The following is an 18,152-nucleotide window of genomic DNA, read 5'->3' on the forward strand; positions in this document are numbered from 1 at the left end:
ACAGGCGGGCTGCCTTCTACAACAACTCCAAGACTTGCTGCTTCGTTTAAAAGTTTAAAAGCCTTTATCAAGTGGCTACCCGGATTAAAGAATAGTGATCTGTATTTATAAAAGCTGTGGATATTAACCCCACCTTGGATTTACTGAATGCCTCAATATATCCCCAACGATGGTATTGATTTAATTTTTAATGATTGAATTAGATGCTGATTTCTCATCTTTAGTTTTTTTCCCCATGATTTTTTTTTCTATTTTTGCTCTAATTTATAAAAAAATCTTTTTATTATTTGTTTATTTGAATTTTGTATTCATAATTGAGGTATATTTCAATTTTTTTTTTTAAATTCTATTTATTTATTGTGATATTTTTTACATTCAACACTCTATATTGGGACTTTTTTTATTTGTCATACATTGCTTCCAAAAAATAATAATAAAACTAGCCAAAACTAAAGAAAGTCCTTACTGTGTGTACAGTGCATGTACTGTATGTTTTAATAGTGTCTTACATTGTTTGACCCTGACTGAGATACGTGCTTGTCTTTTTTATTAAATAAAGAAATAATAAAAGCCCTTAAACGTTATTACTTAAACAAAGCCACATGGTTGTGCTGTGAAATATGGTTGGCTATATTTGTTTTTATAGCGTACACACGTTATTATTTAGGGCAGGACCTGTGTAAAACCATCGTAATGGTCCTTCAAGGTCTCCTATGTTAGAAGACACTGCGCGTTATGTTTAAGTCTGGTCCTTATTACAGTAATAGTGAAGACACTCCAGTTTAAAATATTCACAACAGTTTGTTCTCAATGAGTAGAGAGAAAACATTTTTGGTATAAATAGCAGTCCTTAAAACAGATCAAATGTTAGCACCAATGCAAAACCAGTGAGGCCAGTTTGGACAAAATCACCGGTGCACCACTGTAATTTGGATAAAAACGTATTAAAAAACAGATTTTAAAAAAAAGTGGCTAGTAAAAACAATCACAGATAATGATGCACATGTTTAGATCCGACTTAAAAGGAACAGTGTGTAGGATTTAGTGGGATCCAGGGGGTGCAGAGCGCAACCAAGTGAACACCCCTGCACTCAACCCTCCCTTTCAAAGCGTGAGGGCAGATGCTAGACTGTAGTCCCCCAACAAAACTGGTTACATCCCGTTCCTTATAAGGTGAGTCTCCACTTTATGTATAACGGACTACACAGTAAATTATTCACTACGTCGCGTTGTAGCAGGGTTCAAATTACCGACTGTTAGAAGCTCCCCGTCGATATGGGGGGCTCATTTTAAACGGAAACACACGCCTTTAGTTTCAGGTGACTGATTTCAGGTCACTAATGAAAACCTAATTGCAATTATTATGTTCCATTTCTGCCAATAAACCCCCCCCTAAATCCTACACACTGCTTCTTTAAAATTGCTGGTAATATGATGCTATAAAACAATACAATATAAAATAAATCACATTGAAAGAGTTCCTATTCATAAATTAAATAAAAAAGTGTAAATGCAGATTTTGAACCAGAAAATCAGTGTTGAGGTAGAGATCCCGAGGCCTAAACCACGAAGCAAGTTCAGCGGCTCTCTCTGAGTTGGCAATTCTGAATAACTGGCATCATGAAGCTGAAATAAGAAAAAATATACTACCCAAATAGGAAAAGCAAGGTATAAATAAAAAAAACAAGCTATTATGGATAGATGGTGTACTTAAAAACAGATTCCTGCTGATTCCTGCTGACAAAGCAGACATCAATTATAATTATCATGGTTGGCAAAGTGATTCTACTGAGCTATAAAAAGATCTCTATTGCAACTTTAGCGCTTCATTGGGAACTCAGTGTTTCATGTCGGGATACTGTAGGAATGACTCTATTTTGCACTGAGCTCAGTCATGGAGCTGTTGGCAGGTTGCCATGGTGAGTTACCCCGACGAATCCGCCTGGTGATTGAGCCCAAAGATAGCTGGCTAAGCGTCTAACGTCGCTTCACGATTCAGGCCAACGTTTTGAGCAACGTTGTTGTTTGATCACAGCACCGTCATCATTAACCATAGGAAACCTGGAGCAGAACTAACAAGAAGAAGAAAAAAAAGTGTCCGTGCCTGCTGGTGATAGTGGATGGTGGATGACTGACAGCTCACAGGATAAAAGGAGATCACGTCAAAGTAGTAAATACTAAATTAGGTGTGTCAGAAAAAGACAGGAGGGTTTGAACTACCTAGTGATGCAGGGCGGAGATAAGGCAGTAGGTTTACCGCGGCTGCTGGGTTCACAGTCCTTGTTCACATTCAAAATAATCCTTCAGCGGGGCGAAGAGGTGGCGGATAACAGGCACGCTCCAGGAGCGCCCCAGGACTTTCTGCCTCTGATTCCGGCCCATGTTGTTCACGTCCGTGTAGTGTTTGGGGAAGCCAAAGATCCTGAAAGAGTCCACCACATGGAACATGTTACAAAAAATATCTTATCATGTAATATGTGTTACATGGTCAAGACCCAGAGGTGGCCTGCAAGAGAAACACAACCAGAAACGCTTACTGTTCCATTTCGGTGCACCACAGATAGTCCTCCTTGCCGTTCATGCTGACAGGAAGTGGTCCCATCTTCCCCTGCCTAATAGAGTTGGACTTTGTGGTGATGGTGCGGACTTTGTCAAACTGCAGGAAGAGACGACAAATCAGAATCTGGGTGTGACACTATTTTAAGATTCATTTTTTTGTCATTCAGGCTTTCCTAAGAATTTCTGCAGGGTTTACCAAAACACATTTTAGACTTTTAAGACCTCTTTAATACCAGATAAAAGACAATTTAATGGCCATTTCAAACAGGACAAGGTAAGTAAAAAACTAAGGTTAAAAATCTACAAGTTTTTACTAAGATTGCCATTTGAGACTATGAGCTTACTTGCTGCTGTAGCTTGCATTAGTGACATTAGTGTAATCTATCTTACACACAGCAATCTAAATGCTTCTACCTTTGCAACGCGTCCTACTTCCAAACATTCCTGGAGGGCCACTTTGTGATCTAGAGCTGTAGCGAGAGGTCTAAAGAGAAGACGTAGACAGGCATGGAAACTGAAAACATCTTTCCAAGTAATACAATTTTGTTTCCCAGTGTACAATATGCTTTAAGAAAGAGAATATGATTGCATATTAATATGCACAGTACCTGTTCATGCCAGGGAGGTTTCCCCAAAAGTAGCGCGCTCTGTGAGCAGGACTAACTTTCACTGCATCGATAAGAACTGGATTACACTGAGAAAAAGAAGGAGAATGCAAATGATGAGCAATAAAGCATAATGCAGTCGGTTTCCATGCCATCGGGCTAAGAAATCAAATGTAATTACCTCAAGGAATCTGCAGATATCCGACTTGTCGTGGGCGCTCATGAAAACCACGTTCTCGAACAACCAGAAGAACGGACGGTCGTCATCCTCCTTAGGCTTCAACAGGGTCAGAAGGCGGTAGAACTCAAAAAAGAGCCTTCCAGTGCCCTCTTCGGGACAAAGAGAAAGAGATAAACAGGTCGATTCAGGGGTTTATGTGTGTAGAGGATCCTCAAACATTATTCTATCCAGTACTTTTACCAGTAACAACTTGTTTCTTATTCAGAATGCACAGCTACCAAAATGCCTTTAACAGAAGTTCGGAAGCTGCATACCAAATAATCCTTTTCGAAGCGGGTTGACCATGGACAGGTCGTTACATGGACTGCCTCCAATCAGAAGATCAAAAGGACCCCATTCAGCCAGCTGCAACACACAATTACAGAACTTAAGTTTGTATGTTTATATTGTTTTTAGCATCTTTGGTGTGACACTTACTACACAAACTGAACGATCAAGGTGTGTTTCTGTTCTTTTTAAGATTGGTTTTATGGGCATTTTTAGGCCTTTATTTGTATGGGACAGCTGAACATGTGAAAGTGGTGAGAGAGGGGGAATGACATGCAGCAAAGGGCCGCAGGTCGGAGTTGAACCCGCTGCAGCTGCGTCAAGGAGTAGGGTCAAGGGTGAAGCAGGTGAGCTAGTCAGGCACCCTCAAGGTGGGTTTTTAAAGGTAAGTTTGGATCTGTTTTCAGTTTCATGTTGGTGTGGCACACTCAGATAATCAACAGCACTAAATATACTCCAGCTTGCTCCTACTCACATGTTTCCTTGTGATGGTACGAACATCGTTGACGTATTCGATCTGTCCCTCGTGCTTGATCATCCCCACAGCGATGGAATCCTCACAAATCTCTGAAGCAATGTAGCGCTCAATCTTGAAGCCCAGGTCTCTGAGCACCAAGTATCCTGCCGCGATGCCACATTAGTTACAGACATGTTATTGATTAGAAGAATACACGTTATGCAGTATAAACTCCATTACTGTTTCCCCAATAAAATTGTTATTTTGCTCAGGTGTAACTGAGGCTTGTAAAACGCTCCTCTTCAGTAGTATGCATGGACAAATGAATCACTGAGACAGAATGAGTTTGTCTAAAAAACAAGCTTGTCAGATAAAAGGATGAACCAACCGGTTGCAATGCCGTCAAAAAGCGACAGCACCCTGATTGGTCTGCGCAGATCAGCAGTGATGGAGGGGTAAACTCTGTGAGGCTCCTGTTATAAAAAATAAATACACAATATGATATGTTAGTTGCAGCCCTATTAATGTTCTCATCTGATAGGAGCCTATATTTACTCAGCTAACTTCTGCCGTTACTACAGTAAAACAATGCCTCGCTTTAACAAAACCAAAATGAGGATTCACTCCCATACAACTTCACAGTACACCCACTAGCATAAATGACTGTATAACGTGAGGAATAAAATAGTAGCGGAATCACCAAATTGTTAACAGAAGACATTTTTATACATTTTGATTTGGTTCTTGAACTACTATTCTGTTGCTGGCATTATCTTTCCTCTGTGTGCACTTACAACCACTTTTATTCTCTTTTACAGGTTTATACACGCAGAAAGAGACACATTGATGTTGTAATTAAAGTTTAGGTTAAGTTATTAGGTGTTACTTTTATTTAGTACACTAAAAAACCTTTAAACAGTGGCCGGGTTGGTTCAGTGGGTAGAGCAGGCGCACATGGACTTAGAGGTTTATGCCTCGACGCAGAGGTCCAAAGTTTGAGTCAATTTCCTGCATGTCTTCCCCCCGTCTCACCAAGTTGCCTGTCCATTGAATGTGGAATACTCCCCACCCCCCCAAAAAAGAATTGAAACAGCACCGCAAAGTATAGTACATCCTCCAAAATGACCAGCTGAATCCACACCTCTCAGACAATGTCAATAAACAGTGAATATGATAAGTTTTCTTTAATGGATATGTGCACCTAATAAACTGGATGTATATTTTAGTTGGTGCAGCCATTACATGTTTTTTTTTAACCTTTTTTTTAACCTCAAACAAGCCAGTATGTGAACTGGAAATGTGCCCTGAGAGAATAAAGTGTGGTACGTACAAACGCCATGGCGCTGTTGTTGGCGAAGAAGTCCTGAACCTTGACGCTCCAGTCTGGTCTGAGTTTGAGGTTTCCGTCGCACTGCGACGGCTTGCACATGAAGCATCTCCATGGGTCGACGTCTTTCAGCTTGTCAAAGGTTCCCAGTCCCACCAGGATTTCCAGACAGTCCTTACAAAAACATCTGGGAGGAACAGAAAACACCCAAGAATATCCATAAAAACAAGTAGCGCTGCTAGCATGAGTCAGCTGGATGTAGGTAACCGAGAGTGACCAGCCTTCATTGACCATCATAGCTATTTCTTAGTCATTTAGAAAGTTGAAATTTACAGGAGGTGGACGAAAACACACCAGGACAATCATAAGGTAAGGACAACTGCCAAACTAACAATTTATTTAAAGCAGTTAGCGTCCGATTGCTGCTACGTGTTCAAAAGATCGTTCTCCTTCTACGAGTCACAACTCAGTCAAATCTGAGCACACAGATGAAATACACTGTTAATATTCTCTTCATATTCAGTGTGACTTACACAATACATGAATATCATTATTTCTGATGTCCATCACCAATAAACGTCCATTAACCCACTTAGAAATTATACGAAAAAGCTTTTTTAAACTCCAAAACGTGCCCGAGAATGAAAGTTTTCCGCAGTATCAAAGTAATCCAGTGTCTGTACAATGTATTTGTACATTGCAAACAGGAACTAGCTAATGGCTGATTGGGCGTACATTGATCTACTTGATGCTATTCTGATGAGACTGTGTGGTGATGGAAAATCAAAGCAGAACATCATTATGAGGGTGTTTTCAAGTGTTTCAGATATCTGCTGCATGTTTTTGTTATGAAATGTTAATCTAGTTTTGTGTGTCATGGTTTGAAATACGAAAGCGATACGGTGATTAACAATAAACACCAATACAACACCTGAGCAGTGTTTACCTGCAGCAGCTGGCGTTGCCACAGAGAATCACCTCTAAGCCGGCACAGCACACGGTACAGTACGACTGGTAGCCATCTTCATCGTAGCGAAACAGCGTCTCTGTGAAGTTGACCTGGAAACAGGGACATGGTTGTCTGTTGTGGCATCGGCGTTTCAGATGGAGGTTAGACACTCCCAAACTGGGCTGGGGTGAGGGAAGGCAGAGCGCATGCAGTAGACAGAGATAGGCCGTCGATTACCTTGCATTTTAGACAGAGACCACCTTCAAACAACGGGTGCGGCACTTCGATCTCAGTTGATCCACAAGACAGACAAAAATCTGAAATAACAAGCAGTTACTCTAAAATGAAGCCTTTCATGGTTGTATCAAAAGTTTCAAATCCCAAACTTCTTCGATGAGCTCTCACAGAACTTACCTTCGATTGTTTTGCCTTTCTCTTTGACCTTTTCTCTTATTGATTCTGTAAAGTAAAATATTAAAACAAATCACAAATAATAATAATAATAACATGAAACTTACGACTGAATCTAGTCGTAGCAACTTTTATTTTCGTGAGAGTTTGATGTCGTGTCTGTGGATTAAATGTAGAGAAAAATGATACGTACCTCTGTCGTAGGTTATAATTACGGGTGGATTTTGCTTGTTTTTAAAAACATATTTCCTTTTTGCCGGAGGCTGGCAGTCAGACATGGCCGAGTCAGAAGAGTCATGATGTGCTGCAGCATCTTTAAGACCAGGAAAGATGGAATCAAGAGAAATTCCTAATACATACAACAAGGATTTCTTTAAATCTAGTAATCCATAAATAAGTAGATATGTATAAATGTGCTCCTACCAGTAGGTACGAATCCTTCAGGTCCTGTAGGCAGAAATCCCTCAGAAGCCCATTCCAGCATCAGCTTCAGCTCTCTTTCTTTATTTCCTTCCGCTTCAGCAAAAGACTTCCCACATCGCTCACCTGCCAGCTGAAGATTACAAACATTTCCTGGCAATGAGTTAACGCATTCTTCTGATAAGATCGCATTACAGACAGAAGGAGATTTGTGAATGAGTGAATCTGGGCCTTTTCACCACAATTATATAGAAAAATGGTACAAAGGACCACTATAGGTCAGTATTGATGGGATGGGAAGTGACTTCTTCCTCTATCTATCAAAGTGGGACACCTCTGTGTGTGTGTGTGTATGTAATTTGGACAGCATTGGATATTGGTTTTTAAGAATAAAACGTTTGCAAAATAAGCTGCTGGTGCAGCACGCCGTAGAGTGTTGACACGCTCTGTACAGCAGCGGAGGTTTGGGGGGGGGGGGGGGGGGGTTTACAGGCTGGGACTGCACAGCGCTGTGCAACGCGAGACAATCTTGGAGCTGACCGGCCCGAAGACGGTTTTTATCAGACTCGCCCTGAAAAAACACTAATACCATTACCGTCCCCGCAAAACACCCCCGCTATTCAAATCCATACTTCAACCCTCAGGCCGCTAAACCAGTATGGAAATTAACACCTCGGCTGTAGTGTTAAACTCGTTAATATCTAACGATAATACGAGACAACACCACCGGCATTAAACGCTGACTATGGCGATACCAACGTGCAACATTGTTGAGGAAAAAGACATCAATAAAAGGTTCTTGCCCCCTCGCGCACATGCACACCCACACACACTAAGGCGGGGCAATATAGAGAAATATAAATATCACAATATTCTTGACCAAATTCCTAGACTCCTTCAGTAAATCAGTTGAGGTACAACTTGGTTTGGAAGAATTCTACAATTCTACACATTTTCAACGTGCACTGTACTAGCGCTTTAAATTGACCAAAACTTTGTTTGCTGTTTGTTAGTGTTTAGTTCACTGACATCACCATGAACACTAACAACAGCACCTAGCAACACAAAGGTTGCCAAGAGGATGCGTAAGAGAAGCTGCATATGAAAGACAACGGACACTAAGAAACAGGATGGGGGCACAACAATTTTGATGTTGTTGACAGTTTTGCTTTTTACCTCGATGATCTGAAAGATGGCTTCCTTGTAGGTTGGCAAGCTGGCAAAGGAATTTTTGCAGAAGCACTTAGTGAAGGAACTGAAGGACAGCAGACCCTCCGTATAGATCTGCAACAGAAAGCCATGGTGATGAGAAATCCAACTCAACAGATGTGAAGTGTTTCTGCTGCTCGAGCCCGTTTAGAGAGCGTCTAACCTCGGAGAACATCCCGTCACCGAACCACTCCACCTTCCGCATGCCCGGGGGAGAGAACTTGGTTTTCCAAGGCATCACCATCCCAGGCCACCAGGAAAAGCCCTTCACTTTCCCCCACACCAGCTCCCCTGTCAGAAACCCTTTCCCATCCTGCAGACGTCAAGAAAGAACAAGAAAAGACGATAATTCAAAACTACCTTTTTTTATATAAAAGAAGATAATCACATGATGTCTGATCACTAGACTTTGATACCAACTGTACTGTGGGCGCTTTCCTGTAACTGTTACCTGGTAGGCATATCTCCGCCGTGCTCTTGGTGCCGGTTTACTGAATGGCGAGGTCTCTTCTGCCTGCGAGTCAAACACATTTACAACAAAATGTCAACTTTTAAGTCAAAGATGAAAAGTAGTTTAGGTGAAGATCTGTGTATTTAAAAATCAAAGACGTTAATAACTGCATTTGATTTGACAGTACATCCAGTACATACTTTCATGACCAATCAATTATATATTTATTTTTGGAAGAAAACATTTGTTAAAAACAAGGAGAAATTGGACCCTTCATCATTAAAATATGAACATCCGATTCGTTCAAAGCAGTATAATATACTGAAATTAATGACTTATTAAACTGGGGAACAAAAAAAGCCAAGAAAGTGTCTTTTCCACTGTGGTTTCAAGCTAAATTATCTAAATTGAATTCAAACATGGGACCAAGCACAATAATTAGGCAGATGTGTTATTCCACTTAGTGCCTCATTAGTTAACTTGGCACCACGAGGACAGAGCAAATAATGAATCTGGAATGAAGGTGCGTTAGAGGTGGGAATTCTGATAGCAGGTTGCAGTTTACATTTTTTCATTTGTAAAGCTCAGTCAAAAGGGAAATCCACTCGGGAGGTGTTTTTGATGTCAGTCACTCGGTCGTCTCACAGGACGGATGTTCATTTTATGTCAAATGGAACATAACGTAACAATGAATCAATCGAAGTTGATTTAAAGGCTCCATGTGTTTTTTGTTTAGACATCTAGCCTCATTCAAAAGGATTCAGATTTCATCAAATGCTATCATGCTCCAACCCTGGATGTAATCATGGAGTCAGATGCTCATGTTTGTCATTGTGCAGGATGCTGACATGGTGTAGCGTGAACCACTGACTACTTCTTTCAGAGGCCAGAGTCATGGCCCTGTGGTATTCTGGTAGTATACTTATAGTATATCTATAGTATACCTACCACCTCATCTTTGGACTTCAGACCATTATCAACACCTACGGGGTTGGACCAGGTGCTAGCACCAGCCTGAAACACTGTACGGGCCTGTGGCTTCTGGCGCAAGCTGCTCTCCCAGCCATAACATCCCCTACTGGTCATCTGAGAGACAACACACTCTCGTTACACACTCAAATATTATGCACGTGCAAATGTACACTAAACACACACACACACACACACACACACACACACACCACACACACACACACCACACACACTTCATATAGGGGCAAACTACAACTCATCAAACCAGTGATTATGGTGGCCATAAAGAATAAAGCGAAAGTAAATGGAAAAGACTGTAAGAGCCAAATATGATGCAACGAATGTATTTATTATTAAAAAAAAAATGTCTGTGTTGTTCTGGTGTCAGCGTAGTTTTTCTTATTTATAGTCAAATAATTATAGTTTTTTACGTTACAGTTGCTTTTAAATTCAGCAAAACCGAGTCCTATTTGTCATTAAGAATTCAGCTTTTTTTTAAGCCATATTTCTTTTATGATTTTTTTTTTACCTCTTTCCACAGGGCACCATTCTCTCCAGGTGTACTGACATGTTCTTTGGAAGGAAGGAAGGAAGGAAAACAGAAATTATTGACGTTTTAGTGATGATATCATCAGAGATATGATAACTCTATCTGTGACTGTAAATCTAGAGGATGAGGGGATCCTGAATCTGATGCTCATGACAAAAAAATATGACTTTTTATTTAATTTTTCTTAAGCTCCAGTCAGATTCTCTTAATTTTACAAAATGCATCTACAAGATAAAAGTTACACTTTTATAATGACATGAGAGGTATTTTTAGTAAAACAGGTAAATTCTGCACACAAAAAAGTAGTAAAAAATTGTTTTACTTACGATGTATCTTCGTTAGGCGGACTTCACATGGCTTCACTGTCACATTAAGGCCATTCAGTTCTATAAAATAAGATGTGTAAATAATATGCGGGATCCAATGCCAATTCTTGCAAACTTAAAGCTGTGGTAGGCACTTTATTGTTGGCGTCATTGGGCAAAAATTTCAGAATGCTCTTTCAGTGGTCTAATGAAAAACTAGACTTTGGCATCTCCTCAGGCTTTAGTAAATCTAGCCGTTACGGCAGAATCTGGCCAATCACAGGTCGTTTAAAAAAAAGACTTACTATTGGCTGTTCCGTTTACTGTAGCCAAAGGCTCAGACCAGATTGCTGCTGCCATCCGAAAAAGGTGGAGTGAGAGAAAAACTTAAACGCAGTAGTCAAGCCGGTAGGTTAGCATTCTGCTAATGTTAGCTCACGGCTGTGGATAGTTCAAGTTACTGTTTAGAGCTAACTATAGCCTCAATTCATAATATGTTTAAGGGCTTTACAAATAAAATCCCATAGAATCGGCGCTTTATAACATAATGCCATCTGAATCAAATGAGAAACAGAGACGGGAGAGGGAGAGCTGCAGGAAGAGGTCTCACTCTACTTCAAATAATGGCATTTTTTCCCCTTTCTTTTTCTTTTATTCTACCTTCTGTGGCTTTAATTTACCTTCAGTGTGAACCAAGGAGCTGTCAGAGAGGACGCTGTCTGACGTGACATCAAAATCGCTTTCTGTTAGGGCTTCACTCTCAGAGAAAAGTGCAGCATCTTCATTTTCCAGGGCCTAAGACAGGAAATACCGCAAGTGCACAAAATGAATTAAACACGTAAAATCTAAACAGACAAAAGATGGTGATACAGCTCCTCGGTTTACATACCTGTGTAAAAACCTGCTGGGCTTCGAGTGGAGGGCAGGGGAGAGACAACAGGGTCAACACAAGCTTTCTGAAGAGTGAAGTCGGCTTGCTGTCCTTTAGTACACTGGCCCAGTGTTTCTCTAGTAAAACCACTGCTGAGTTGTCCTTCTCTCCCTCATCAGCCTGCTGATACTCAAGGAATTCATTTGTGAGCTGGTTGACCTCCTCAGGGGAGCTGCAGATGTGCAGCTTGGTCCCAAGCTCCCCAACCTCTTCCCCAGTCACCTTCAGCCTGCTCTGGGGGTTCAGCAGCCGAGCTATGCTCCTTAGCACGTTGTCATGAAGAGGCAGCTCCTGTGCAATGCAACCTGCAAGTGTGACATAGAAAGACAACACCTGCTCTATAAACTGCGGCAGTGCCTCTGTAGCCTCAGACCCATTCAGGAAGTCTTCCACAGCTTTCCCGCCCAGTTCTGGGATTGAAAGGAGGAATTTCTTGTCTTTTAGGATTTGGGTTTTGTGTTCTTTGAGAAAGCGAACCGCAGCTTCAGGGTGAAGGAAGTAGGAGGTGTAGGTGCATAGCAGGCTACTGGCTTCTTCGAGGATGAGCAGCATATTCGCTCGAGCGGCTCCCTGCAGTGTCTGCAGATGCCTTTGGAAACTATGCAGAGGCTTGAGGGCGTGCTCCAGGAACATAAATGTTGCCCTGACTTTGGGATCGTGCAGCTGGGAGCAGATTGACTTGGCTTTGTCATCATCCTTGTCGCAAGACTTAAAGTACATTATGAGATCTGTCCATATTTCCAAGATTTTTGTGACAAGAGGGCAGAACTTAAGGCAGCTGGTGTTGAGATGAAATGATGGACTGTCTGCACTGATATCAGAACCAAAGAGAGCCGTGAGCTCGTCATTCTTGGCAGAGCAGGAAGAGTAGTGGGCATGAATATCAACAATCAACTCTTGAGCCTGATTGGAGAGCTTATTAACCCCAGCATGACAAGCAGCATCGGCGACGGCGTACAGCCCACCTAAGGCTACTATGTTTGGGTTGAGTTCCCTGAGCTGTGTGTAGATCTGCTCTGAGGCCGCACCTTTACCATCAGAATAAACAGCAGCAAGATTTTCGGTGTGTAGCCCAAATTTCTTCAAGGTCTCCACCACCGCTGCTGGTGTTTGATCCCCTGCAAGAGCGTCCAGAAATCGGATGCAGTGCCTGGAGGCTTTGACATCAAAAAACCCAACAAGGACCACAGAGACAGTGGCATCCTTTCCCAGGGCTACCCCTCCATAAATGTATACACAGTAAGGAGTGTGTTGGCAAACCGATGTGATGTCTTTGGGGTACTGCAGCCCCAGTTTACTGCGTGCAAAATGTCTAGACACATGTTTCCCTCTAGCAGAGCCAGTGTTGGAGTGTTTGTGAATAAACTGAATAGCTGCGTCGCTACAGGGCAGCGGCTCAGAGAGTTGGCTCCTGTAAATTTTAGCCCGTTTCTTGTGTTTGTTTGTTTCCGCATGTCGCTTGAGTTCGAGAAGGCCTTTCGAAAATGTCTTCAGGTTTCTGTCACAAGAGCGGCAGAAGGTATATTGCTCCCAAGAGTACTCTGGTCAGCCCATTCATGAATTCCCTTCCACTTCTCAGTGAAAGGAAATTTACTCACTACAGTGCCCTTCTCCTCCGTGTCTGATTCCAATTTAGATATCCCTGACAAAGTGAGAGAAAAACACTGTTACTATTAACACAATTACTGCAAATGTGAAGAACAACACACAATGAACTGCCTGATTTTATAATTAGAGTGAAAGAAAATCTTAAGTTACCTGTATGCAACTGGGGAGGTAACACAACCGGGCTGATATCCTGACCGCCTCGAGCTTTCATAGGGTCGTAGTCTTCACTTTTCGTATTTGCCATGTAGAAAGCTTTGAACCACTTCAGGGTCTCAAAGTTGCTTTGAGAATCCCCTTTTATAATCTCCTCAACTGGAATAGTCTAAAAGCAAGACAAATAAGACATGACAAGATTGTGAAATTAAGAAAACCTACATATTGAACATCAGGGGGAAACAAAACAACACGTCTTCTTGTCAAAATTTAGATGAGAATGTCCACTCTGATATCTCTCCACTAGATATAGTAGTAGAGAGAGCATATGGCTATCTTAGCTAAGCATAAAGATTAAAAATAGAGAAAGCAGCTAACCTCCCTTTGTCCAAAGGTGCAAAAATCAGCTTACCAGCCCCTCTACAGAAATTGTAACGTTACTCTACTTAAAAAAGGCACACACCTTTGCGACACCGCTCTCCCTGAAGGCCTCATGGAGGAGATGGAAATTGTGCTTACAGTCGTCCTCACCTTGCGCATTAAACTTCACCTTGGTCATATCAACAGAGCCAGGAATAACCAAGCCCATGATCTGACAGTGACATGCACCTGTAGGATCACATAGGGAAAAAAAGACAGTTCAACAAGTGTTGTTTTTGCAAATGGAGGCTTGATCACTCTTAACTTCTGCTGTTTTTCAATAGCAGTGAGGATATTACAGCATGCTGAGCTGTGGGCAGTCATGACCATTCGAGCCGTGCTGGTGGGGTGCAGACCTTTTTTCCACACTGCTCCTCGTCTAGCAGCTCACCGTGGCTGTTCTTTCCTGCAATATATGATACTGATGCCCCACTGACTCTCTCACTGTAATTAAGAGACAAAACCATTGTGTTTCCTCTTGCGGCTTCACACCGCCAAGGCCTCCTGCTGGTTTGCCAGTGCAAAACTTAAATGTGAAGCAGCAGCAGTTGCTCTGTACACACTCTTAGGTTACTTCTTTCTTTCGCTATGTAAAGAATTTTTTGGAGGGAGAGTTTTTCCTTATCCCAGTACGAGGGACAAAGGACAGAGAGTGCCATATGCTGGCAAATTTTAGAAATTGGGCTATGATCAAATTGAGTTGACTTGATTAAACAGATACTTAGCGGTTACTTACCAGGGACTAAAACCCAGGTAAAAATACAGCCAATTTAAGTTGATATCTGAAAGTATGATCAGACATGTAGATGTGAAACCAAACTCCAAATATAATAATTAGTTAGACGTTGATAAAAGTTAGTTACAAGTTACAAACGTACCACAGTACTATTGCACTGCATTATATCTGCTCATACTGATGAATCACCTGAACCCAGCTGCCCCACATCTGTGAAGTTTGTCTTCAGCAGGTTGTTGACCCAGGTAACCACATAAAGGCGGCTGCTTTTATCTTGGATGTAGTCTGGAGGCACAATCGCTGCACCTGCCATCTTGCAGCTCTCTGGGAAAGAAAACTTAAATTAATGATGAACAATTATTTCGTATTTCCATCTACGCGTTTTGACTGAGCAGATCGTCCACTAAGTGCAGCATTGGCAATTTGATCCAAATTACTATTAAATCACAAGGCTCTGTGCTTGGTTTTACTTTAACCCTACATTGTCCTCGGGTCATAGTTGAACGTTTTCAGTTTTTTTTGTTATCAAAAAAGGGCATTCGAAATAAGCCTGAAATGTCACCATTAGAAAATTAAATAACCTTCGGATAAAAAACATTTTAAAAAGATGCACAGACAATGAAAAAGTGACAAAAATGTTCGAAAAGCGCTAATGTGTTTCATGTTGACGGGAAAAACACAAGGTTAAACAACCACGTACTCCAAGTGAGGTAGATAAAGCTTATTATCGAGGGTAATTGCTGTGCAGAAGTTGCAAAAGAAAGTGGGAAGATCACATATAAATGTATAAAGGGTGGATTTGTTTGAAGGTTTTTCAGACCAGGGTTGCCTCAATGCCAAGTTTTTTTGGGGGGGGGCGGGGGAGTTTATTTAAATTATCATTACATAATTTACTGTTAATGTTGTCATTTGTAATGTTATACTCATGTATTATTAAAAAACAAACATGGCTGTCAGTATTGCCAGAGCTGCCCATGGCTGACTTCCAGGGAGTGGGGGTGGGGGGTCAGACTGGGCCAGTGGGTGGGTTGTAATCCCCTATTGTCTGACTGTCGAGGATAAAGACAAATCATTTTCATGTCAAATAATCTTCACATTTGCATCTTTGGGTTATATATGACTGATTTCTTGACATGTGCACATTAAAGCACAAAGCTGAGCTGTAGCTGAGTGCTACGGGACACTTGAGACACGCTGCTGCTGTCTCTCCTCCCCTTCCTCCTTTAATGTATAGAAAGCGTTAACGAAATCTCGCGTTGTTCTTTTTTTGCCGCGAACGTCCCCCCGTGCACAACTTTCGCTCTCAAGGAAATCTGTGCTTTAACATCAGATCGTGTTACTTTTTGCTTGCAGGGGGAAAAAAACAAATATGCACCACGAGTTGAACAGTTACTAGCACGCCGAGCAACATGTCCATTTTTTTAGTCAGGGTTTGTCTTTAACATATCACATAACATTACATGCATTGTGCTACCGTTACAGCCTGGTTACACATGAGGGGAGCGATCTTTATGTTTTAATGTTACGTTGAAGCAATTGCTAAATCACTAGGAGTTCAACATCCAAACGGCCGTTGAAGAGAATGTAATTACAGCTGACTATCCGCGAATACGCACGTTATTACAGAAACCGGTATAAACAAACAAATTGAAGTCAATTGCATTCGTTATTTTAAGTCAAAATCTCCACCGGCTCACGATCCAATCTGCTGTTATCGCGGTGGGTCTGTATGAGCAGGTCTTTGTGTTGTGAGCCGGCAGATGGTTGAACCAGGACCATAAAAAGGCAACATAACCCTGTGCGAATCTTCCGTAAACCCCCTCAATAGAAAAAGGGTGTCAATAGAATGTAAACGGCTGGTTTTGTGTATAATGTTGTAACAGGCAGGTCGTGGGGAACTTACCTCGCCGGCTCCCTTATAGACAGATGCTCCTCCTGACTCTTCGCTTCCTCCTGAAGCACATTTTTCGATAGGCAGACCGGCCCTTGTGACGTCTGCGTAATGATCCATTGGACGACCGATGGTGGAGGCTGTACCGTAGTAGAACTGCTATATTAGCCGAGTTAGCCGCGAGATCTCCACCCGCCCCAAAATAAGCACAGGCGGCTTAACTATTAGTCAAATATATTGTTATCGCCGCATTGAAAGTAAAAAAAATTGCTGCAGAAAAAACGAACTCAATTCGCTTAAAATGAATCACTGTATTGTTTAACATAGCTATTGCCCTACCCCCACTAAATATTAGCACACGTTGATTTATAATGAATTAATAATGCTAGCCCGCACGCCAGGCAAAGCAGCCGTTTACGATTTCCAGTTTGTCGGCAAATATACCGAAGTTAATTTAACGCTAGCTCTCGTGTCCGGACCTTCCAGTGCAGGCTATCACCGAGAAATGTGGAATTAGCTAGCTATACCTCTAAAATTAATCTTATCGTTGGGTAGCCATATTATCGTGATATAAAATTAGAGATAAACATAATGAAGGAGTAGAGATTTTTTTCGTCAAGGGACAACGTTACAAACTTATTACTAGCTAGGTATAACGTTATCCACACGAATGTCTTGTTACAACCTTAAGCTAACAATCGTTGATATTTGATTTGTCGGCGAGCTGTGGTTTGTTTCGGTTAGCTATACTAGCTAACGTTAGCTAGTTCAATGGGTGATATGGTAGCTAACATTTGAAAACTGAATAATAAAGGAAAGTTGGTATTAGCTTGCTGTTATCGTTAAACCAGGAATGCATTAAAAGATAACGTTTTTATAAACAGGCAATCATGTCACTCTGTGTCGCAACGACTGTAGTCGTTTGTTTCTCAGGCCTGTTTCCTGAATCCTGTGGCTTATCTACCGTACTTTGTGTTCAGTTGAAACAATGTAGCTTAATGGCGCTCTATCAGGCCAACAGGTGGCCTGTGTTGCAGCACTGAACGTAGCACAAGGCGAGTTTATCACGGTGAAACTTTAACGGTTGATAAAAACTGACAGTGTTGTCTAACTGCCAAACGAAAAGATTGATAAAACACCCCGCTTCCAACATGGCGTCTATGTTACCATTTTGTGAAAGTAGCTACGACTGAAGCCCGTCAAACAAAATGACCCCGAGGCCTATTGTCAGCGTAGTAGGCCTCATTTACGTAGCCTACTTATACTGTTAAGCATGTTGTACTTTGTTTTGAAAGGAACTCTGTTATTAAATTTGAACAGTTTTCACCTGGGTATATTATTGGGTAGCCTATTAATTTATCCTGGTATTTGGATTTAGGCTACATTTAAAACCAAAACACTGGCACGGAGTTGTTAGCCGTTAAGTAGCCTACCCTCAAAAAAGAGGGTCTTGAAACACAAAAATGCGAGGTGGACTGCCATTTTTTGTTAATAACGCCCCAATCAGACCACTTGCGTCTTTTTGTAATTCTTGCTAGTCAACCATTTGCTGGTTGCATGAATAGGATGTTGCCAACATACAGTTTTGATTCCTTAGCATGAGATAGGTCTACAAACTTTACAACACTGGGTAAATGGGCGAATGGGGTTTGGTGGTGGAATGGATTGATTGATTTATTCATTGACTGAT

The 18,152-nt window shown here is 41.5% G+C and overlaps 1 protein-coding gene across 1 annotated transcript; it reads right to left on the bottom strand.

Annotated features, from left to right (window-relative positions):
- Window positions 1–638: 638 nt before the first annotated feature.
- On the bottom strand, window positions 639–17,061 carry LOC116692052 (uncharacterized). The gene is given in 27 exon segments (XM_032520038.1): window positions 639–2,422; window positions 2,538–2,656; window positions 2,974–3,043; window positions 3,168–3,253; window positions 3,346–3,494; window positions 3,660–3,750; window positions 4,148–4,293; window positions 4,518–4,602; window positions 5,460–5,643; window positions 6,403–6,515; window positions 6,643–6,722; window positions 6,820–6,864; window positions 7,010–7,129; window positions 7,240–7,369; window positions 8,413–8,520; window positions 8,609–8,758; window positions 8,897–8,959; window positions 9,845–9,982; window positions 10,398–10,441; window positions 10,745–10,804; window positions 11,404–11,518; window positions 11,613–13,183; window positions 13,186–13,296; window positions 13,413–13,584; window positions 13,879–14,024; window positions 14,761–14,895; window positions 16,475–17,061. Coding segments are annotated over 26 exon segments (4,371 nt in total). The 5' UTR covers window positions 14,885–14,895; window positions 16,475–17,061; the 3' UTR covers window positions 639–2,271.
- Window positions 17,062–18,152: the final 1,091 nt, after the last annotated feature.

The sequence above is a fragment of the Etheostoma spectabile genome, chromosome 7, assembly GCF_008692095.1.
Source record: "Etheostoma spectabile isolate EspeVRDwgs_2016 chromosome 7, UIUC_Espe_1.0, whole genome shotgun sequence".
Lineage (NCBI taxonomy): Eukaryota > Metazoa > Chordata > Actinopteri > Perciformes > Percidae > Etheostoma > Etheostoma spectabile.